The sequence below is a fragment of the Lutjanus erythropterus genome, chromosome 9, assembly GCF_056507025.1.
Source record: "Lutjanus erythropterus isolate fLutEry1 chromosome 9, fLutEry1.hap2, whole genome shotgun sequence".
Classification (NCBI taxonomy): domain Eukaryota; kingdom Metazoa; phylum Chordata; class Actinopteri; order Lutjaniformes; family Lutjanidae; genus Lutjanus; species Lutjanus erythropterus.
In genome coordinates this window covers 5,900,443-5,925,277 of record NC_139325.1, presented here as the reverse complement: position 1 = coordinate 5,925,277, position 24,835 = coordinate 5,900,443, and the positions used below count along the sequence as shown (strand labels likewise).

At 39.6% G+C, this 24,835-nt stretch overlaps 1 protein-coding gene across 2 annotated transcripts; it reads left to right on the top strand.

The window, feature by feature from the left end:
• On the top strand, positions 1-24,505 carry sim1a (SIM bHLH transcription factor 1a). Of its 2 annotated transcripts, none has more exons than XM_084725985.1 (12): positions 1-320; positions 529-1,044; positions 8,304-8,386; positions 10,635-10,724; positions 10,800-10,908; positions 11,011-11,096; positions 12,464-12,663; positions 12,927-13,042; positions 14,050-14,197; positions 18,873-19,038; positions 22,316-22,724; positions 23,089-24,505. In XM_084725985.1, the coding sequence occupies exons 2-12, from the start codon at positions 870-872 to the stop codon at positions 23,805-23,807; spliced, it is 2,301 nt and encodes a 766-aa protein (XP_084582111.1). In that variant the 5' UTR covers positions 1-320; positions 529-869; the 3' UTR covers positions 23,808-24,505. The 2 variants fall into 2 exon arrangements, with proteins under 2 accessions (XP_084582111.1, XP_084582112.1); XM_084725986.1 differs by having other exon boundaries at positions 3-320; positions 12,927-13,033.
• The last annotated feature ends 330 nt before the right edge of the window (positions 24,506-24,835 follow it).

Below are 24,835 nucleotides of genomic sequence, written 5' to 3'. Positions count from 1 at the left end.
GAAAAGAGTGAAAGGCTGTCAGAGGGTTTTTCAGTCCAGCTCGGGCCAGGGGTGAACATTTTCACCCCGTTCCTCGTGCGGCGCGTCACTCTTAGGAGTAGCCAATGGATACACGAGCAGGATATCCAGTCGTCCAATAGGAGCAGAGATGGCTCCAGTGGGCGGGTCCCGGATCCTGCAGGAGGCTATGCACGCGCTGCTATCCATAAAATCACATAGGAGCGAAGATATGCGAATGTAGAGAATACAGAAGCGACTTACTGATAATACCCGAGCCTGGACACTCACTTTATCAAACTGTCGGTGGTATCTGCGCTGAGGTAAGCCTACAAGCATTTATTATATTTGTTTTTAAGTGTGAATTTAAAAATACAGCCAGTAAAATTCCGCAGAAACATTCAAACAAGTGTCTTTATCAGTTTTACGTTTGCGAGCGATTCAGTGTGGTGTTTTCTAGACCGGGACAAAATGTCTCACTCATTTGAGGCAACAAATAAATGTCTATCTGATGAATGTTTCATCCTGTAGGGCCTCATGTCTCCAGCGGTTCTTTAACATCAGGTATGGTGGATCCAAGTGAGCGGTGAGCCCTCCAGCGGGCTCCCCAAAACTGCTGCTACAATCCTCAGAGATCCAGGAATTAGCCATATCCCGCTTGTCGCCCTCCACCACCTGGAACACCTGGAAATATGGGAATGTGTGCACGCGCCGGCAGCAGCTGTGGATTTTAGGCCACACGCGGGAGCAGAGGGACCAGAGGGACGCGTCCAGTTTCATGTTCGGAGACGGAGCAGCTCCGGTACAATGCTGCTATGAGACACCTGGACAGGGACTGAGAGTGTTAGACACAGAGGAGACAGAGAGACAACATGAAGGAGAAGTCTAAAAACGCCGCCCGGACTCGGCGGGAGAAGGAAAACAGTGAATTTTATGAACTGGCCAAACTGCTGCCGCTGCCCTCCGCCATCACCTCCCAGCTGGACAAAGCGTCCATCATCCGCCTGACCACCAGCTACCTGAAGATGAGGATAGTCTTTCCAGAAGGTAAGATTGCTGCGCTCACATGGGCTACTGAAGAATGTGAATGAAACAACAACAACAATAAATAAATAATTAAAATAATTAGCATTAAAATAAAGTAATTTACATACCTTTAAATAAATCCAATAGGTATGTGTATCGTATAATAACCACACAATAACTAACAATATGATAACAAAATGAAATAATCAACAAAATATTAAGTATATCTGTTGCACCATTATGATGTGAATACATCGTCTAATTCTATATGCATTTATAGGCAACATAATCATTTTCGCTCTCATTTTCTCATTAGCCAACTAAAATTAAGGCTGCTGGGGCATTTTTTTTTGGCAACTCATAATATTTCATAATTTCTTGTAAATAATAAATGTAATAATAAATCTATTAATAATAAATTTTATGTTTCAATTTTCGACTAAATGTACTTTCCCGTGTGGAAATTTGCCGCCAGCAGATTCCTAAACGCTGTTTTCATAATTTGACAAGAACAGCAAAAATCAGTGTTTAAATAAATGTCTGACTGACAGATTGATTAAAAAAAAATCTGGTAGGAAACATTTAGTGTTAATAGACGTGATTTTTCTATTTACTGTTTCACCGTGTACTTCATGTAGACAAAGCTTTTTTTTTAATGGTTTAATCAATTAAATCATAAACTGTGGAAATAGAGGAAATAGAGAATTGTGCGCACATTTTAAATAATGTAGAATTTATTGCAGATTCAGTACTTTATTTTTAATGTGTATTACACTTGCCATAAATATACTTCCCTTGAGTTTTAGTAAAATCTGTCAGGTTGCGGTGATAGTAAAAGACAATCAAATCATGTTGATATGATCAGTGAAAATTACATTTAGGCGGCATTAATATTCTCCGCAGTTTGTCCTCTCTCTGACTGACTGAGTGTATCGAGTCGGCAGCAGAAATCTCCCGTGTCCCTCAGTCAGTCTGTCCGTGTGTCCCCAGCCTGCAGTGATGTGGTTTCTCTCCGGGGGCCCCTGGCGGCCCCTGCCAGCAGATTAGCTGCGATGATGAGGCTCCATCCTGCGTGACTGCTGCAGAGCCGCGGACATTAGTATGATGTGCACGTCTGATCCCTAAACATATGGAGCTGCTTGTAACAGTGAAGCAGGCGGTGGTGGAGTGACAAAGAACCTGGAGGGAAAAAGACAAAGGAAACATGGACACCAGTGTTTTTACACCGTGACAATGAGGATCATTTACCTCACTGGACCGACATAATACTGCAAATTGAGATCCATTAGTCACAATCAAGTTACCTATTAGATTTTCACATACAAGGAATTTGGTATGTTGGTGTATAGTATGAGAAAAATATAAATAAAGATAAAAGTGAGTACTGCAATTAAAATAGAAAATTTATGATAGCATGTGAAAAAATATTATAAAAACAACAGAAAAACAACAGTACAGCATCAAATGTATAGGGTTAATAATGCATGTTCAGTGTGCTTTGAACAGGGATAAAAAAAAAAAACATCATTATCAGATTACCAGGGAAAATTGCATTTTAGTGATTATTTATATTCTAATAGCACACAATCACTCTCAAAGTAAAGCTAATAAACTATGCAACCTCAATTATCTAAATGTAATCCATTCAATTTAGTGCACATTATATATATTGGAGCTAGAAGGATTCGTTAATTAAAGGAAAATTCATTGTCAGCTATTTTGATAATCAATTATTCGTTTCAGTCATTTAAGTAAAAATATCAAAGATCTGCTGGTTGCAGCTTCTTTGTCATTCATGACAGTAAATGAAAAGTCTTTGGGTTTTAGACAAAAGAAGCAATTTGAAGATGTTGCTGTCTCTGGGAAATTGTGATGAGCATTTTTCGACATTGTGTATATAGACTAAATGATTAATGGATTAATAGTGAAACTAGTCTGCAGATTAATCGGAAATGAAGATAACTGATACATGCTGCCCTAATGTCACTGTCCATTTCAGCTAAGTTATTTTAAAAATTAAGTTAAAAAAGCAGCAGTCTCTTGTTACATGAGCATATGGGTGTTATTCATAAGAAACTGCAAGGCTCAAGTCAACACTTGTGTTTTTATTTACTGGATCCCATTAAAGTGAAAAGACAAGTCCACAGATTCTTATATACATACATACATACAGATTTGAATAAAGCAAAATGCTGGGTGGTTGTAAGACACCTCTTATTACGGGATTCCAAAAAAACTGCCACATGATTTTGAAATGTTTTAGAATGAGGATTAATTGGAAAGATGAAAAGACTGTGAGGCCACAGACAGCTCAGTTTTCCTTCAGTCAGGATAGGGAGAAACTACTTTTAATGTTAACAGTCTTTTGCATCGACTTCTGTCTAAAATCTACAATGTTGCAATGAGATATTAATACTCAATGTAGTAGACATACTTTACGTGCAGCACTTGACTGCGTTTTGCATGAATAAAACCAAAAACAGTTTTAAATTCAGCATTCAAAGACTCTCTGGCATAGCTCTCAGTAACACCAGTCACCCACATTCTGCATTTCTTGCGTGACTGGAGGATGTCTGTGCTGTTTCACATGTGTGGCAACATAAGCTGGTGAAGCAGCTCACTGAATAATTGAAGGGACAATCCTGCAGGCTGTCTTTTACAGGCCTTGTTGTGTTTTCCCCATTAAAACCACCTCTACTGCTTTAAAGGCCGGACCCTCTTCACTCAGGCTTCTCATGCCTTTTTTTGCTCCAAAGAGGACCCCCACATACACTCCACTACTGCTTCTTCACGACTGAAAACGTGATGATTTAGTCGTGAACAAGCCCGTCTGAGAGGGCTGAGAGTGGTTTTGCATAAGTGGGGAGGAGAAAAGCTGAAAGTGTTCTTCATTTTTTTGGAAAGAGGATTTTTTCTTTTTTTCTGTGACTTGGGGGGTCACTTTTATTTATGGAACTCAAAGTGGTCAGTAGCATGACCTTTGACCTCAGCCATGTTGGTTTAAATTACATGACACCCCACACCACAAATATCTTGCTGAATTCTCTCCACCTATAAGCCCTGTAAGAGATTTAAACAGAAGGAGGCTATAGTCACTTTTTATATTCACTATATATGTGCTAAATTAAATTACCACAGATGTCTTGTTTACTGTGACTCATAGTTTAAATCTTATTGCGTCTTATTTAATGTTTACAACCTTCAAACATGTATATCAAGTTTTTATTTATGCTGTTGCCTACTGCTGCTTCTTATATACTGAATATTTATAGGCTATATACCTATTTCTTTTTCACATCCCTGTGTACATAAGTACTATCTCTCTTTACCTTTATTTGTTTTACTTTGTTGTCCTAGTTCTTAGCCTTCACATATTCTTGTGTAAGTACATTAAGAGTAATAACTAAACTCCAGTCAGATTCCTTGTATGTGTGTAAATTGGCCAATAAAACTAATTTTGATTCTGATAGCTTCAAAATCACAAAGTAAAAGCATCAAGATAACAATTGGTGATGCTGCTACAAAAACAATCCCAACTCAAGGGCCACTTACTAGATTTTTCCTCATGGTGTTCTTCAGCAGATGGATTTTCTGTTTTATTCCTTTAAAACTCAAGCGCTATGTGACTTTTTTTCTTGCAGAATGCAACATGTTTGTGTAAGACAGGATATTGAAATGGCTCCAGCGCGCTATAGCTTATTCCACGTGGAGCTTTTCTGCTCTTCTCTGATTGGCTGAGCGACGTTCTTAACACTTTAAAGCCGTCAACGTAACTGTGACTTCTGCTGCCCGCGTGTGCACTCAGCAGCATGTTCACACCCTCACTGAAAAGTTGATTATTTTATTATCATTATGATTGCTGTTGTTTAATTGTGTGTCAGAATGTGTTCAGGAAACACAGCGACGCTTAAATGACTGTCGAATAGTACAATTGTACAACACCAAATCATTTAGGCCCATTGTGTGATCGTTAATTAAATTAATTAATTAATTTATTTATATATTAATTTATTCTTTTTTTTTCGTATTTAGCTGGTTAGTTAAATACGTGTCTTATAAATTGATTTATTGTGATTTAGATTATATCGTTTTGTTATATGATATTTTAATTTGAATCTATTATTCAATATTTTTTGAGAAGCATCCACCCTAGAGGTCGGGGGTCCAAAGATAAATCTGAGAGGTTACAAGATGATTAAAGAGATATAAGACAAATGTAAGTAACACAAAATTATTATATTTATTTATTTATGATATTTGTTCGTTATTTATTTAATTTTTCTTCCTATGAACCATTGCATACTGTCAGCTTTTCAGGCCTAAAAAACGATTTGCGACATTCCACTATGACCATAATGCTCGGGGTCACGGGTCTAGGTTTTTCTTTTTTAAAATCGTAATAATCAAAAACTTTTGGGAACCACTGCTCTAATAATAAAAAATAATATAAAACAATAATAAAGACATCGTTTCAAATTGTAGTCATTGTCTTAAAGATGTTGGAATGATGAAAATAATTGATGGGTCAGTGGGTCAAAGTTGAAAGATGAAAATCAAATAATAAATAGGACGCTGATGCTCACATCAGGAGCTCTGACTGACGTTGTGTCTTCAAAATTAAAGTCCCACACTTACTGTACGAACAGATGAGCCGTTCGTTACCTGCAGCACGTCCCGTGAAGCAGCGCCTCTGCTGCAGCTAAACATTAGATCTTAATGAAACTTTATAATAATAATAATAATAATAATAATAATAATAATAATAATAATAATAATAATAATGACCGACTGAAGAAAAACTACTCATGTTCTGTTATTTTCATTTTTTTTTCCTGGTGATCAAGAGATTGATAAGAGATGAGTCTCACTATAAAGAACGTTGCTGAAACAAAGTGATTAACCTGATAAATTATTATTATTATTATTATTATTATTATTATTATTATTATTATTATTATTATTATTATTATTATTACCAACAAAATTAAAAGAGGCCTGCTAGAGGCAAATGATCAAAGCACTGTTGTAACTAACGAAGCATTTGAGGCTGCAGTGTATGAATCCATCAGAGCAGCGGACATTTGGCTGTTTTCTGCTTCTCACAGCGGTGTTTGTCTGTGTGACTGTCTTCAAACGTATTTCTCTGTAATATGAAGTGGAAGTGTGAGTATTTGGGGGTAATTTGATTGTGTCATTTTATGCAGACGTGCAGTCCATATTATCTCCGTGTGAAGCGGTGAGGCTGCGGGCCGCTGTGATCCCCGCATGCCGCCGGTTTGTTCTGCAGAGCAGGATTTGCATTTCAATGCGGAGCGCTGCGGTTCGCTCTGTCTGTCCGCTGAGACCCGCTCACGTGTTATTTTTTACTAGAACTCTTGTTGATCTGAAGGCTTTATGAAAACATTTTCACGCTACAATATTTGCAATGATCCGGATCCGACGAAAGTCCGCTCCGACTCCAGTATTAGGTGTGGTGTATTTTTAGAGCTGCAGGCTGCAGACCGTCAGCTTAACACGTTGTAGGAGTTTGCACTGGGTTCATTTTAGATTTGTGATGCAGTTTAACGAGCCAGTGTGTGCAGTGGAGCCTTGTATTTATGCACATTTCCCCCTGCACACGCAGTTGTACCCACAGTTTGAACAGTAGTCGTTTATTGAAATAAAGACTGGTTTTAATTTCTTTTGTTTTTTATCGTGGAAACAGTTCTTTTTTTCTGATCATATAATGCAGTTAAATGTGTATATAGTCTTGTACAGTGATTGTGTACTGAAGGATAAAGGAATAAAACTCAATCTGTCTATAAAACCACCTTATGGGACATAGGCATTATTGGCATTTTTTCTTACATTTGCAGTAATTAAAGCCTCTTCAGTTGCAGTGATAATTTGCCTACATTAAAATTCTATTTGTAGATGAATTTATCATGACCTTAACATCATGGGGATCAACAGATATGTTTTCTCAGGGCAGATACTGATACAATTATTAATGGTTGAAGAGACTGATAACCAATATTTGAAAACTGATTTGATATGAATATCTTAGTGTCAAAATGTTCAATAACAATAATAATCATAATTTCTGCTACTTTATACTTCCATTCTACTACATTTTAGAGGCAAAAAATTGATTTTTTACTAGAATAAACTGATTTGATAACTTAAGTTTCTTTGCAGATTAAAATTGTTAGGCCTAATAAAAACTGTAAATTAACCATTATGAACAATTATGATGTATTGTTATAGATTAAGCCACCCAGCAGTATATAAAGTCACCTAATTAACAGCTGTGGGCTGGACATACAGACAGAGAGAGGCAGCTGCATCAGACCCAAAGAAGCACATTTTTAAATTAATTAATTTTTTTAGAAAAAGAATGAAGAATTTCAGACCTAATCAGTCAACCCAAGCGTGTGTGGTCTTTTGACTTATTTATGTTAATTGTGTACTGAAGGATAAAGGAATAAAATTGTGTCTAGTAGTCTTTAATATCAGTTTAAGGACCATACACATTATTGTTACCATTATTAGCTGTAATTAAAGTCTCTTTAGTTGTGATAATAGTGTTTTAGTTTTTAATAGGCAGCATTTTATGTATATTTGACCCCTTTTCTTAATTCAAGTTTGTATTTTTTTATTTATAGTTATTTATAATTATTAAAATATATATGTGTGTGTGTATGTGTGCGTGTGTGTGTATGATAGCTCAGTTGGTGTGTGGAGTTTTCACCCTATGTACTGAGGCTATGAGTTTAATGCAGCAGCCGTGGATCCAACTCTCCCTTTGCTGCATGTCATGCCCTTACTCTCTCTCCCTCTCCTCTCTTCACTTCAGCTGTCCTACCTAAAATAAAGGCATAAAAGCCCCCAAAATAATATTTTAAAATATATATGAGTTTTTTTCCTTCCTGATATCAGGATTGTCATCAGCCCTCAAAATCCAGTATCAGTTGGGCTGTAATTCACAATTAAAGGGAATGATTATTTTTGCATCATAATTTTTATTTTAACCAAGAAAACTGTTAAAATCATGATGACGTGACCAAACAAACATGTTTTCTCACATCTGGAGAACAAGATTTATAGAGCATCTCTTCAGCACTACACTATTTCATTATAATGCTGTTTGTCACATGTTTTTTACTTTGTTAAAAATGTAGCTTCTGTGATTTGGATATTGCACTGGCTATATTGCATTTTCAGTAATGTTTAAATTAATTGTTCAGCCCTACTTGTAATAATATATTTCCCTCTGTGTGTGTGTGTGATTTGTTTGCCAGGCCTTGGGGAGTCGTGGGGTCACGTGAGTCGCAGCAGTTCTCTGGACGGAGTCAGCCAGGAACTAGGCTCCCATCTCTTACAGGTACTTACCGCTGTGGTTATTATGGGTATTCACACTTTAAAAGCAACTGACATAAATTGTGGGCTTTGGGGTTCAAAAGTGACCAAGATGCCACAAGGTCAATTAAAAGGCCCTTAAGATGTTCATTAGGATGAATGAAGAATTAGCTTAGCTCTTTGGAAAATTCACCCTGTTATTATGATTATCATTATTATTGCTGTTTAGCCATAGGTAGGCTGTGTGTGTGGGGTTTAGTGGCTGCTGCCATCTGCCTCCTGCTGCCTTCATTCATGTGCTTTAAGAGTGAAATGAGCTCAACACATTCCTGGTCACGCACAGAGCCTCAGTCTGTCCTGCAGCCCCTCTCACATCAGCAGCAGCACAATGGAGCAGGGCTGGCCAAAGAGAACCACAGATTGGCTAGTTCTGGTCACACAGACACAGAAGAGTGTCAAACAGAGCTTCATGTAGCTAAGCCCACCAAGGCTACAGGATTGTTAGTTACAGAGCAGCAAAAGAGGACAAGAGGGCTACAGAATTACATAGCCTAAAATTTGGTGTCATAATGACAGTACAGCTCTGTTTGTTTGACAAGTATGAGTGCATGCTGACCAAAGGAGCGCAGGGCAAGTGGCTGCGAGCTAGCTGCCTGTTAAATGTGAGTTTAATTTCTATAGAAGTTGAGATTATTATTATTATCAGAAATGTTCCTTTTTATATTATTTGTAATATTATAGAATTATATTTGGTAACACTTTATAAGAAGGGTACAAATTATATAGGTCTAGTAATGCTTAACTAGTTTTTGATTAATGATTTAATGCATGAATTGGCATGAAAGTTCATTTGCGTAACTGTTAGGGCTGCAACTAACGATTGTTTTCATTTTGGATTAGTCAGTCAATTATTTTCTCGATTAATTGATTAATAGCCGTTTGTTTTATAAAAGGTCAGAAAATGCTTAAAAAAAATATCAATCAAAGTTTCCCAAAACCTAAGATGATGTCCTCAAATGTCTTGTTTTACTCACAATCCAAAGATATTCACTTTACTGTCAGAGAGGAGTAAAGAGACTGAAAAAAATCAGAGAATTTTAGCTTCTTTTTTTTTAAAAAAAAACAAAAACAAACCAAAACTCAAACTGATTAATAATTATCAAAATAGTTGGCAATTAATTCAATAATTGATTAATAATCAATTAGTCGATTAACTGTTGCAGCTCTAGTAACTGTATTAGACTTGCATATAATGACCAGTGTATTTCTATGAGAACAGGTCTTGGTCTGCAGAAGCTGAGCAAATACATGGGTCTGAAATCAACTTTTATCTAACTGAAATCCAGCTAATTTGATCACATGATAATGTATTGAGTAATTGAATTAACATTCCTTCACTGATGATGTATTAAGCGCGAACTTTTCACATGAACTCACAGTGACTTGATCATTTGTTAAAGGTGAGAAACAGGAACTCATGATACATTCTGCATTAATTCATGCTTTAAATCATCATGAGTCATGCATTAGTTCAGCATTACTTAAAGGGATAGTTTGGATAATTTGAAATGAGGTTATATGAGGTACTTGTCCATAGTCACTGTATTACCTACAATAGGTGTTGGTTGGCTCATCCTTGGAGGAACCGCAGGAGTACCATTGTAGGAAGCTAAGCAATGTACTGCTGTGAACAGGGTTAGCAGAAAAATGTATTTTTGACACCTACAAAAAAAATCTAAATCTTATTATAAAGTGTTACTGTAAATTCTTCCATTCAGTTGCTGGTTTATTAGGAAGGCTACACCTAGCTAAACTGAACACACTCTATTACAACATCTAGTAATCATTTCTCCTGTCATGAGTGTTATAATGTTTAGTTTTCATTTGAAAAAGCTGGTTCAGCAACCTAAACTACAGCTTCTGGGATGATCAAAAGCTGAATCAACACTTCTCTGAAAAAAAGCACACAGATAGGTTTTATTGCAGGGCTCTTGTATAAAGCGGCATTAGTCTGAGCTAGATAGACCTAATGAACTTGGTGTTTAATTCAGGTGTTTCTTTAAATCACATGTCATTGTTATTTGTGTTTGTTATTTCAGTCCTTTCTTCAAATCATTGGTTTGTCATGATGTTGTTACATCTGTCTGCAGCAGCAATCATAATAAGATGCTATAGTTTACACATGTTGCCCATGACTTCATTAAAAAGCAAATTATTTTATTTATTTTTGTTTGCATCTGATATAATAACAGTCTTTTTGTTGTTTCTTCCAGACATTAGATGGCTTCATCTTTGTGGTCGCTCCAGATGGGAAAATAATGTACATATCAGAAACAGCATCCGTCCACCTGGGTTTGTCACAGGTCAGTTTGACAAGCTTAAGTGACCTAGTCTGACATGATGTGTCACAGCTCTGACATGAATGTTCATTTCAACAGGTAGAGCTGACGGGAAACAGCATTTATGAATATATCCATCCAGCAGACCACGATGAAATGACAGCCGTCCTCACAGCACACCAGCCTTACCATTCACATTTTGTTCATGGTAATCAACAACCCAGGCATATTGTACTATATATGACATGGACTCATCATACAGCATAAATAACTTTCTTTTTGTCGTTGTTGTTTTCTAATTTCTCCGCAGAATATGAGATGGAGCGCTCCTTCTTTCTGAGGATGAAATGTGTCCTTGCTAAAAGAAATGCTGGTCTCACCTGTGGAGGTTACAAGGTAAAGAGGCTGTTCTGCTAAACTGGCATGAGCACAAGTGTCTTCATTTTATGTTGTTACTTTTTAGTTGTGTTACAGTTATAGAATAACATTGACTGAAGTCAGAAAAGTCAAACTCAGAACACTTTTTTGTGAGTTTATTTTTATTCATTTTTGATACGTTCTGAGACAAAGAAGCAGCTCCTAAATGTGTTTTTTATGTTGATCCTCCAAATAGATGTCTAGTATTGTCGGTATTCATAATTATGTTTTCATTAGTGTATAATCACCTGAACATAAGACTGACTGTGTTTTTGTTACCGTAGAATGAGCCCTCTATATATTCTCTGTGATCATCAAAATCCAAACAGTTCATCCATTTATATTTCATGGCAAACAACTATTAGACTAGGTGCTTCTGCAAACTTCAGATTTTTAAAAGATTATGCTAGAAAAGGCTTGTTGGGGGTTCAAAATGGAGAGGGATCTTCCTTTAGGGAGCATGAATGTGACAAATACATTTCATGTCAAACTGGCCAGTGCATTCCTCTGGATAAAAGAGTTGGATGATGAAGTTGACAAGGACAATGGAGATTGAGATGACTCTTGACTTTGGAAACAGCACTTGCCAAAAACTGTTGACTCAAGGCCCTCTTACTTGCCATGGAACTGTCAATGTGCAAACCATCCATTTATTTGAACACATTTTGGAATTCTGGAAACTGAAGAGTGAGCATTTGGGAGATGAGTTAACATCACAGGGAGGCACAAAACAAGACTCAAGTTATTATCTGGTTACAAAAAGCTGTATTGTACATTTGGTTCAGGCTTGACCTATGTCTTTCTCTGTTTCTTTACCCATGCCACACAAACAAAAACCTTAGTTTGTTTCCTTCTCGACTGAAACCAGGGTTGGAAATTTCTTTTAAGAGAGCAAGAACAGATAAGAGAGAGAGCACATGGTAAAAAACAACAGAAACACTTTATTTGGTCATTATTTCATTGTGTTCATCAGTGAATTGTTAATAGCAGCTGGGGCTGGTTGACATTGTGATGCTAAGCCAACTCTCTGCTCTGATAATTGAGTTTTTCACAAATGTGGTAAAGCAAGTTTGAAACCTTACTAACAGTAACATGCAGTTGACATGCTGAAAGGTCATTGTCCAGAGTGACTGGAAAAGTCAAGAAACTGTCCCCCACACTGTCCAAAGCTCGCAACTAGAACATTTTGACTTGTGTGACACAATCAGTAGGAGTTCAAAAATATCAAGCATGTTTAATAAAGATAGGACTCCTCCTGACCCAGACTGAATAGGACTAAAGGACTACTGGAACTGTGTGGATTGATATTTATATATTCTGTATCCATCTGTGAACTCTTGGCCCAGGTGATTCACTGTAGTGGCTACCTGAAGATCCGTCAGTACAGCCTGGACATGTCTCCATTTGATGGCTGCTATCAGAATGTGGGGCTGGTGGCAGTCGGCCACTCGTTGCCACCCAGTGCTGTCACTGAGATCAAGCTGCACAGCAACATGTTCATGTTCAGAGCCAGCCTGGACATGAAGCTCATCTTCCTCGACTCACGGTATGTTCAGTGTTACACGATGTTCTGTACCTGCCTGCACACAGTGGATATGTGTTTGTTTGCATGTACAATGTGAGTGTATGTGGGGTGGATGTGAGTTCTTCAACATGCTTGTTACATATTTTGTGTGTACGTGTGTATGTGAGTGTGTAAATGTGGGAATGCATTAATGTAACCTCTGAATGTGTGTGTGTGTGTGTGTGTGTGTGTGTGTGTGTGTGTGTGTGTGTGTGTGTGTGTGTGTGTGTGTGTGTGTTGCTCAGGGTTGCAGAGCTGACAGGCTATGAGCCTCAGGATCTAATAGAGAAGACTCTCTACCATCATGTCCACAGCTGTGACTCCTTCCACTTGCGCTGTGCTCATCACTTGTGTGAGTTAGGTTTGTTTTACTTTTCTACAAATTCTCTCTACACACACACTCAACACAAACACACATGCTGTTCCAGCACAGACCATTGACATAAATAAAGATGGTCAACATGTCTCCACTTCCTCCCATTGTCAATAAACTGAAGCCAAAATATTCTGGATATGTGTGCTGCCATCTTGTGCTGGTGATGTCATTTGGAGTCAGTCTTTGTGCAGCAGTGATCAGGGTTGGAGCTGTAGTATTGAGGTCCTGCCCCTACAGCTGGTTGACACAATTGTCAGTTGTGGTGTGAAACCTCTTTTTAGTGCATCCAGAAACTAATTAAAACCAAACTGGTCAGAAAAAGGAACACTTGAACAAACATTAGCCACTTAACAGTTATCTAAAATGACAGAAACCATAGATTATTTTTTATGTGTACCTTGATTTTTCAGTCTGGCCCATGTCCCATCTGCTAACATGGAGGGGGCAGGATTTATGACCTACACTGTAGCCAGTCACCATGGGGCGATCTTGATGTTTTGGCTTCAGTTCTTCACTTTTGGAGAGCTGCCATGTCGTCCATTCTATATATGTCAATGGTACAGACACAATACATCAGGTTATACAGTGTTATATTGTGTTTTTCAAATCCAGGATGCTATATTATGCTACATTATGTTTTGTGATGCGATGTTCTGTTGTTATATTGTGTTATGTTGTGTTTATGCATTATGTTGTGTTATCTTGCTGTGTAATTCTGTCTCTCAGGTCAGGTCGTCTTATGTTGTTAGGTTACATTAACCATTGTTAATTTTTAATAATTGTTCATATAAAACAGCACTAATGTAAGATAAAATATATTCAGTGCAGTCTTCCAATTTCAGATTTTTCTGATTTTAGCAATTTATCGCCTTTTGTTGTAATTTGCTGCCATTTTTCAATGTGTTAATGTAATTTAGTACAGTTTGTTTGGATTTCTAACCCCACAGTAATCCTAATTGCTGTCATTTCCTTCCCATCTCTCGGTCCTGTAGTGCTGGTCAAAGGTCAGGTGACAACTAAGTACTACCGTTTCTTAGCCAAGCATGGCGGCTGGGTCTGGGTTCAGAGTTATGCAACCATTGTCCACAACAGCCGATCATCCCGACCTCACTGCATCGTCAGTGTCAACTATGTTCTCACGTGAGTGTCTATCTGTATTCCTAAATGCTGCTGAATTGATCTTTATCATATCAGCATGCTGACAGCCAAACAGAGATCCAGCAGGTTCTTACTTGAGACAAACAGTGTTGTTATGTTTATGTCCTGGTGCTAAGTGGTCATCATTGTCTTGTAAGTGCACTTCTCTGTCTAGAGATAACGTGTTAAACAAGCAGTGTGGTCAGGACTGTGACATATTTTTTTCTATCACAACCACTTTGTTTTGCTGCTTTTAGTCATGCTGCATAGCTAGTGATGTGATCAGTATAGGGCTGGGCAATGTATTGGATTAAGTCTATATAACTATATTTATTGTTATGCACCAAAACACCAAGGCAAATTCTTCATGTGTGCAAGACTACTTGGCAATAAACCAGATTCTGATTCTGATATTGTTAAAGTCTGTGTAAAGTAAAATTCAGAGATTTTCTTCTTGTCACATTCTACATATTAGAAAATGGTTGCTGGAAACGTGAATAGTGTGAAAGCTATGTAGTACTAAGTTGTGGAGTATTTTTGGGAAGATTTGAAATACAGACACCGGAGTGCTGTTCCCCAGCAGTATAAGCCCTGCAAACCAACTCATGAATAACATTTTGTTGCCATCATTTTAATTGGTTGTAGGTCCTGTTTTGTCGCTCTGGTTATAGGTCTATACAGTTGCATTCTAAGGTATTTTAATCTGCACCAGTTGATAACCAGATATTAAAAATGAACTGAGAGGTTCCAGACTAAAGACTATGGTTTAAAAATAATAAGAAAAACACCAGCGTTAACTTTTTATCATCATTGGTGTACAGTGAAGGCAGCACGTCAGCAGCAGCTGACATGGATATTTATTACATGATAGACAAACATGTCTAAAGCATGTGCAGTGTAGACAGGGCGTGACCCCTTATATCAAAATAAATGAAGATGGCTGATTCACCCTTAGTGGTTCAAAGAATAGATGGATGAATATAACATTACTGATGTAATGCCCACTACTGCTATTCTAAAACTGAACATTTTTTCAAATGATATTGTTTTGGTTTACTACTCTATAGATCTGTGGTGGTATATGAATTGGAGGATAGCTGACAGTTGTCAATCAGATGGGTTTGGTATGAAATGACAGGAGTGTCTGGCAGCACCGGGGCAGAGAGGGGTGGCTCACTTCTCTGTTGTGCTGTCATTCTCTGCTTTGATAAGATAATGAGTGTTGGTACTAGAGATTTACACAAACAGCTGCTGTGAAGCAATTAACTGGAGGTTAATTGGAAATTTGACATGCGTTTGTTGAAGCCAGGTTTGCAGAATGTGGGAATGAAGAAAGTTTGTCAAGTCATATTCTGTTTTTATAGTCTTCATTGTTGTATGCTGGGTTAGAAACAAAGAAAATGTGATTATGATTTCTTTTAGGAAGACGAGAACTTTCCTGCTCTTTCCACTTTTGATGGTAGCAGACATTCCTGTTCTATCACTGTATCTGCTTTCTTGAATGCCAGTTATGTCAGAATGTCTGAGCCCTTTGTTTCGAAGTTTGTTAAGTGTACTCATGTGTTGGCTGTTACCTGTGGCGGCCTCTCTCTGGCGGCGTCAGTCACCTGGTATAGTTTATCTAAGACTGGCAGCTCTGCCTGCAGAGTATATAAACAGAGGCAGGCGCTGAAGCATATCTGACTGAAGTTGGATTGCATTTATCCTGCACAAACAGTCCAAAACCCTGGAAAACTCTCATTACAAGCTGCTATTTCACTTCCTTCCAATAAAATTAAACTGTAATCATGGCAGACTCTACCTGCATGAACCATACTCTTATTAAGTGAGAGATGCCATTTACTTGCCTATTGTCCTGTTATTTTATCACCCCTGATGTGCATATTTCACAGATGTACAAGTGAGCATGTGCATGAATAAGGCCTATAAAAGCCTCCATTAAGCAGCGTGGCTGGCTGCATTCAGAGGCAGAGAACAGCTTGACACACATTTCCTCCACCTCCTACATCAAATCCATAACAGCTTTGTGTTTATGGCCTTTTAATTGATAGGCTGTAAACTTGATGAGCGTTTATGGGCTCCAGCTTACTGTGAGGGGAACGCAGCCTTATTTCCCTCCTTGTTCTGCTTTTGTAAATCTTTTTGAGACACTGTAAGAATTGACCCACACGCAGACAGTGGTGGTGGAAATGAGGCAGCATGCTCCTTTTGTGTGTAGTTATCAGGAGCAGAGTTGGTTTGCCTGGTAGCTTTAGTGTATACGACCATGGATAAGACAGCTGATAAGGCCACTTCACCTGCATGTGAACTCCCACTGTGTGCTCAGCTCTGATAACCTCTGCACCTGCCCCTGCTACTACAAACTGACAGTGATTTAGCAATCCTTTGAATAAAGGCATGTCTGCAGTAGAAGCACGTAACCACTCACAAGTTTTACTCATGACAGTTACGCTGTCAGCTGAATCAGTTTTGTTGCATTCTATTCTGGTTTATAATATACTCATTACTCTGCTATCTTATGCATTGACTCCAACCCTCTCCATTTAAGTGAACAGATCAGTACTTTAATTGATACGTTAACTTTTTGCCACATTTTTTGAGTTCAAGGTTGCAATCTTGAAGATTTCAGTCTGGATGTACCAACACCTTTAGTAACTGGTTGTAAGAGAAAATGTGGTTTAATAGTACAGGTCACAGAATTTTGGGGGTGGCAGTAATTGGCCTTTTTCCAACTGTGATCTGATTTGATGCTGCACATTGTATGAGTTTGTGAACACCAGCACACAATGAAAGGAGTTGGGTTCCTGGCTGAGAAGTTGGAGGTATGCAGCCTGTCACCTTCAGCTCTTCATCTAAAGGACTTTTCACACTGCCATGCTGTAACTCGCCACTTCCAGTTGCTTCACTGAGGTGAAGGCAGCAGAGGGGAAGTGGGTTTGATCACAGCAGTAGGGGTAAGAAATGGTTGTTGCCTGACTTGGACCAATCAAATAGAAGGAGGCGAGCATTGTGGAAATAGCGGACATCGTGTGTGAGAAAGATGCAATTATGGTGAAGTTGAACTGGGTTCCCATTGGGTGGTAGCAGCCTCTGTTAAAAACACTTTGCATTTTGAAGGAGCACTCTTGCAGGTAGGCAGTTTCCATGGGGGTTACAACACAGCTGTTTGTAAGGGCCTTAACAGCTCACTGTAGCTGCTTATACTTCTTCCATTGCACCCTGCAGTTTTTCAAAATGTCACATGGCAAAAATGGCCGGTGATTTGTTTTGTAGACACACTTTTTTGATAGTGGTGTTAAATGTCAATGTCAAGGGACAATGTCTAAAAAATTAGCATATGATGAAGTGGAACAGTGGAACATGGTCTATGGACGATGACGTGTTTTTTTGGGGGAAAGGATTGCCTTACAGCAGCTCTGAGGAGACACACTACCTCAAATACAGAGGGTTTTTAAATCCCCATGCTACAGTGGTAGAGAACTTAGTGGCTGTTGACTGTAAGCCATTGAGGAGGCATTGTTTATTGGCCCAACCCCAGTTCTAAGCTAAAGATAAAGACCTGTGACAACTTGATAATAAAAGTCAAGTCATTTTTTGCCATCAGTGTCTACAATTTAGTAGCATCTAGTGGTCAGCTTGCAGATTGCAAACACACAGCCACTATCTTCTTTCTAGCATGTAGGAGAGCCATATGGTGGCCATGAAACTCATGCTAAACAGAAAAGGTCATGTCTAGAGTCAGTGTGTGTGTGTGGTTTGTTGGCTCTGGGCTACTGTAGAAACATTGCAGCTCAATATTGTGGCCTCCATTGAGGACCCAAACCCACTGTAGATATAAAGGACTCATTTTAAGGTAACAAAACACAATTATTTTCAGGTGATTATGCACGAATGAAAACATACTCATGCATGTTACATTCCATTTGTCATATCCTGAGAGTAAACCCCTTTAAATCCTGCACACTGGACATATATTTAATGTGATATTTTTGGACTCTCTCCAAATGTAACTAATGCAAATCCTATGAAATGTGTCTTCATGTATGTGTGAATTAGTGTTTGTGTGGAGAGCAATCGAGAGAGAGGGGAAATATCTGTGGATGATGGATCACTATTTGTCTCAAGTAAACCCTGTCCAGGTTTTCTGTTGTCTCAAACTTGATTCATCATCCATGGTGAGATCTGTAGAACACTTTAGTGAGAAATCAATTCCCTTTTCCCAGCAGTGAGACATCCAAGCTTCTCCTATGGGCCTGATTTAGCCAGACATAGCCTTTAATCTCCTGGTGTATTTGATTGGACAGCTTTCCCTCTGTAGAGTGTTTGTTGAAGGCCTTGCTGCAATCCTTCTGGTAAAACAAGCATCCCAACAGCCGTCCCAGCCCTCTTAACACACCCCCACCCTCCCAGCAGTCACACTCACACACACAGAAACACAAACACACATCTCTCTGCATGCTGGCCCTCTCAGCACCATGATGAGGCTCTAATTACTAAACAGATGTTAATGGGTTTTTGCACCTAGAGAAAAACCAAACACACAGGTACACATGGGCTGTTTGTGTTCTTTAATAAACAGCCTTTCAATGGGACTGAGATCTCTCCTTGTGTAATTATGGACCGTATTAAACCCATGACATGCAAATGCACTTCATGGAATTTCTGTTTATGTCTTCAGGGAGACAGAGTATAAAGGTCTGCAGCTTTCTCTGGACCAAGCCACATCCAAGACTTCTTTCCCCTACAGCAGCAGCACGGCCAGCAGCCTCACAGACAACTGCAGAACTCCTAAGAGCAGAATATCCAGGCCCAAGACCAAAGCTAGACTCTCGCCATACACACAGGTGAGGATTTAACACATTTAACTTGAGTGGACTTCAGATCACGCACATGACATGATGCTGACCTGTAAAACCAGTACAGTGGTCTCAAACTCAGTGAAACTTCATATTTAGGTAGAACTTCCAGGTAGAAAGTTGAAAACTCATATATTAAGTAGGATAGGTCAAAATACACAGCTGCCATTTCAACATGTATACTCATGTGACTTATCTTTCAAAAGATATTAGGAGATATAAGCCAGATCTTGCTGGCAAGATGACACAGACAGATGGGTACAGTCTCTGGCTTTTTGACTGGCACCTCACTTGAACCAATAGGAGTTTCTGTGTCCTGTCCACAGCCCACAACAGCCAATGAGAGTTTGCAGTGAAAGGGAAGTGCCTACCCCTCTTCTCTTGTTTGAAGACAGAGCCAATTAGAACAGAATGTACTGATAACTGGTGCTTTGTATAGCCAATGAAATTCTGAAAATGACCATACAGAGTTTTGATAGATGATATGAAGCTAGAACAGGGAAATTATGGACATTTAAATAGTTTGCTATGAATTGTATTTTGTATATAAATCTTTTCCACTATGAAGCAGGGGGTTTGTGGGTCTCCAAATGGCCTTTTTTGGAAAACACTTAGAAATACCCTTAAAAAAACATAAAAAATATTCAGTGGTGTTGTTTGGACTTTGGAAAAGGTAAGGCTAAATGCTGTGGTTCCATTGTGTTTTCCAACTAATAAGTCCAGCTATGGCTCATCTGCAGGCATCTGTTGGCAAGAAAAAATATTCAGGCAGAAATAAAAATCTTCTACTTAGTGTGTTCAAAATTATATTACTCAATGCCAGAAACACTTACAGTAATTGTGAATGTTGGCGGGGGGCTTCAGAGTGTGTCATGCTTGTACTCCAAATGGTTCAAGAAAAGCTTTCAGTTTACTTTGGATTTGCCTGGGATAGACATTTTATGCTAATTTTACAGGACTTGGAAGAGAACAACTCTGGGTTCTTGTGTTGTTTTTGTAGCTTTGTCCGTCATTTTGGCCATGACAACATTGTATTCATCAAAGGAACTGCTGAGATCTGTATGACATATGTATGACAGGTGACATCTCTCTTGCAAAGCAAGGAACTCAAGCAGTCAGATGTCAGTCAGACAGGCTGTAAACAAGCCAACAGTTTAGCTGGATTATTTAAACCACTTAATTTGGGTAATGACTGGAAGGATGAGATCACAGATACAAGCAGCCAAAATGAGTTTTCCTCATGAGGCTGTGGTCATCATCTGGAGGGGTATCCGAAAAGAACTCAGAGTGAAACTGTTGCCTCATTTGCATTGAAAGGAGACAGTTGTGGTGGTTTGGGCATCTGATTAGCATGTTTCCTGGAACATTTATATCTCCCGTATGGCCTTGTATCACCTCTGGCTGGAAAGAAGGACTTCTGGGGTACTTTACTTGCTTGCTTTTTGCCACTGCAACCCTGATAACTGCAAGTATGGAAAATCAAAGTAGACCCAGAAAATAATCTGTTAACTGTCAGGAATGTTCACAACAGACAATTTGGGTAATAATTACGTCTCCATGCCAGCGCCAGCCATGGCCTGAGGCATTATGTTTTCAGGTTGTCTGGCCACCCCATATCTCAAGAACGCCTTGATGGAATTTCTTCAAATTTGGCTCAAAGTCCTCTTGGACTCAAAGATGAACTGATTAGATTTTGGAGGTCAAAGGTCAAGGTCACTGACCTCACAAAACACATTTTTGGCCATAACTCAAAAATTCATACACTAATTATGACAAAATTTCACACAATTGTCTACTAGGATAAAACAATGAAGTTATGACATTTTATATCCATAGGGTCGAAGGTTAAATTCACTCTGACATGAAAATGTTTTGAAACTTATATTGAACTTATGTTTTGCCAAAAATACCCTTAATACATTTCATACCTTTTATCAAATTCCTTCAAAGTCTTTATTACATACATTAAATTAATCTGGACAGACTGGAAGGTATATGCGTACAGCCATGAGGCAGCACTTCTAGTTTTACTTTGCCTTTGTTCCATCTACCAAAAAAATTTGGCCAACCTGGGGATCTGTTTCAAACTCAACATGTCCTCATACTAAAACAGACCAGGTCAATATCCGATGACTCCAAAAAAAAACAACATATCTGACTGTTGAAGAGTACCAGCAGCAACAGGCATACCAAACCTTAAGTATGTTATCTAAATTGTTAAACACATGGTTAAAGTTGTGAAACAACTGCAGTTTAGTTAGGTTTAGGCACTAAAACTCCTAAAACCTAGGTTTAGAGAATGATCATGGTTTGAGTTAAAATAGGTATGTTGCATTATGTCACATGGCTTACTTACATACATAACATAATTTCAGTCATTTAATTTGGAGGTGGAGGAAATGTGTGTCAGTGTAAACTCTTTGTTTTGGTTTCACACAGGACACAAACCCCCATCCATCCACCCCAACCAACTCCTCGATTGACAGACTTTATCACTCTTTATACTCTACTTTCCCCATCATAATTATGACAGCTACTAGAGGTCACCGCTTAACAATCATAAAACGGAAATATGGGTTATAATTAGCTACTTGCAATGACAGTATATACAATGACCTTTTTTTTGGGTGTGGACGGGCTCACCATCAGGTGTCTTTATGAAGATGTTGCTGTATTCCTAGTTCTTAGCAATTTCTTTGTTGAGTGCCAATAGAAACAAAGGCCAAGGGCACCCTAGTAGTAACGGTTAAGGTGTATCCAAAAACACATGCTGATCAGAGTGCTTCATTGGCTGAGATGACATCAAAATATTTTACTGTGACTTCTGATCTTTACTTGGTCTTTCAAAGTGTTTGTGACACTAGTCGTTTGTATTTTTTCATTGTCTCTTGTTTCAGCTGTGGCTTCCAGAGGGTCTGTCACTTCATTTGAAGGCATTCTAAAGCTGTGTTTCCACCGCAGGAACTATACTTAGGGACTAGGAACCTCTGGAAGAACACTGCACTGACCAGTCTAAATTTAGTTCCAGGCCTTTGTTGTTATATAGCCCTCAGCAAAAATGATGCATGAAAAGGGCAATTCCTTTTTCATAAGTTAGTGGACTAATTTGCCTAATCTTTGTGTATCGTAAGACTGTAGTGGAAATACAGACAACAATAGGTTGGAACCTTTTAGTTCCTCAAAAATAGTTCCTGGGACTAAAAATTTCAGGTATTATAATCTTACAATGTCTTTTCTTGTCTCTTTACCACATTTGTCATTGCAGTATTCTAGTTTCCAGACAGAGCGGTCAGAATCTGACCAGGACAGTCCATGGGGCAGCAGCCCCCTCACAGACTCTGCCTCCCCTCAGCTGCTGGAGCACAGTGAAGGCCTCGACACCTCCTGTGTGTACAGGCAGTTCACCGACCCTCGCACGCTCTGCCACAGCCTGTCTGAAGAGCAGCATCACACCACTGATGGTTACACACACCTCCACGCACACGGTCAAGGTCAAAGTTGTGAGAGGGGTCGATGTGAGGCAGGGCGATATTTTCTAGGAGCACCTCCATCTGGCAGGGATACGTGGTGGGGCACCGCCCGCTCCATCCTACCACTGAGCAAAGGCTCCTTGGAGAACCATGAGGGATATGACAGCAGCATGCCGCACATCACAGCCATCCACAGCTACCATGGTGAGGACCAACACCTGGACCATGTCCACTGTAGAGATATAAATAAATGGAAGGTTGAAACGTAGACCGAACCTGCCAACACAACACCAGTATTCTGTCCTGATATTCTTCTACCAACACAATATCCAGAGCCTAGATCGATCAATTAAAAGTCTGCTTTTCTGTCCATGACAGTTAATACAGTAAACACTTCCTCTCCTAATGTTACGTGCTGCTTTTGTGCTTTGTAACTACCATCAGGCTATTTACAAGCAGAATTAAGAGCAACCTGTGACAGCCAAGAGCAGCCATGGTTACTCTGAATGATATTAGTTCTTGTTGAGGTTTCTTCAGGACTGACTGTTCTCATTGTTTCCTGCTGCAGGCCGGGGACACTGGGACGAGGACAGTGCGGTCAGCTCTCCAGATGGAGGCTCAGCCAGTGACTCGGGGGATCGATACCAAGCTGAGCACTACCGCTGCAGCCCGCAGGAACCCAGCAAGATTGAGACCCTGATCCGAGCCACACAGCAGATGATCAAAGAAGAAGAAAGTCGTCTTCAGCTGCGCAAGGGCCCCCCGGATGGCCCACTGGGGCCAGCCAATGGACTGCCTAAGGGCCCTGGTCCCTGCTTCACCCCTGACTATTCTCAAGGGCCCCTGCCGCTCCAGACTGTGGTTTGTCGAGGTTTGAGTCAGGTGATCAGCCCTGCGCCTAGCCCTGCCCCCCTCTCCAGGCTCAGCAGTCCAGGGTCTGAGCGCCTCCACAAGCCCAAAGACTACCTCCAGACAGACCTGTCCCCCCTTTCTTTACCATTGCACCACCCGTTTGGTCGGCCAGGCCCATGCTCAGCTTCCCCAACACCGGCCCCAGCCCTCTACCCCTCACACACCCACCCGCGGCCCTACTTGGACCAGCATACAGCTTACTCCCTCACAGGCTACACCCTGGAGCACCTCTACGACCCAGAGAGCCTGCGGGGCTACTGCACCTCGGCCAGCACAGGTTCCACCCACTACGATATGACCCCTCACCTCCGGATACCGGCAGAGCAGACCCCCGGACACAAAGGCACCTCTGTCATTATCACCAATGGCAGCTAACACTCATCTAACACACACAGAAGGACTGCAGTCACACAGCCTGAGCCGCTCAGGTCCACTGCAACATCAAGCCTTTGTCAGTCTGGGTCCTGTTAGCTTTTATTTCCATCATACCGATCAATTCTGATCCCAATCTTATTTTCGGCTTCATTATAGGGCTACTTTGCAGCTTTATGTCCAACCAAATGTGTTCCTAAAGTCTAAAAAAGAACATGAACACGGGTGCCCTTTTAATATTCTCAAGCAGGTACAACAAGATCACTTCATTAGACTTTATGTTACTTTGATGATTTTATTTGGATCCTCTGGTACAAAAGTTTAGACCTGATCCAAAACAGACCCATGCATACATTAATTTTCCAGTATATGAAACCAAATCCCAATGGGACCTAACAGTTGTTGGGCCAGATTTGAATGGACTGAAGGAAAATTAGACCTGTTTCAAAGTGGGGTTAAACCTAATAGACCCAAAAGAGACCAGAGCAGGGAAGCGAGAGAGAACAGCAGCAGCATGATGCTCCACCAATAAATCAGCAGCCATGGTATAATACATGCTTAAGGTTAGCTGAGCAATTAGACTAAGTATAATTTGGATGCCAACCTGAATCACACCCACACTTGGTCTCAGGTACTTGGAACCAAGTAGACCTGTGAGGACCTTCACTATTTAGACTTTTTTTCATTTTAATTATTTATGGTCTGGTCATTATGGTGGGCTAGCTTCATCCATGAATTATTTTTATGCAAAGAATTGGTTCTAAATTTAAGAACTTTTGTGGCCTCCATTAATACTTGCCAGACTACATGTACAGAGAGCGATTCTTGAAAACCTGTGTGCTGCTCTGGATCCTGTTTGGGAGACAAAACAGTCTCATCCACTTCATCTGCATCTGTTCTTCCAAAGAGAAAGTAGTGACAGGTCAGTCATATTCCAGTCCACTGTTGGTTATCTGTTCCCTAAAGTTGTGTGTTCCCCAAAGCAGAATCAGATACATAAAGTCATTCATGTGCACATACTCTTTACATCT

Bases quoted from the DNA above. Each gene is read 5' to 3' on its own strand.
- sim1a (XM_084725985.1), top strand. From the start codon at position 870: ATGAAGGAGAAGTCTAAAAACGCCGCCCGGACTCGGCGGGAGAAGGAA. The intron at 10,909-11,010 runs GTAATCAACAAC...ATTTCTCCGCAG, and splicing joins CCATTCACATTTTGTTCATG to AATATGAGATGGAGCGCTCC. The intron at 14,198-18,872 runs GTGAGTGTCTAT...TTATGTCTTCAG, and splicing joins AGTGTCAACTATGTTCTCAC to GGAGACAGAGTATAAAGGTC.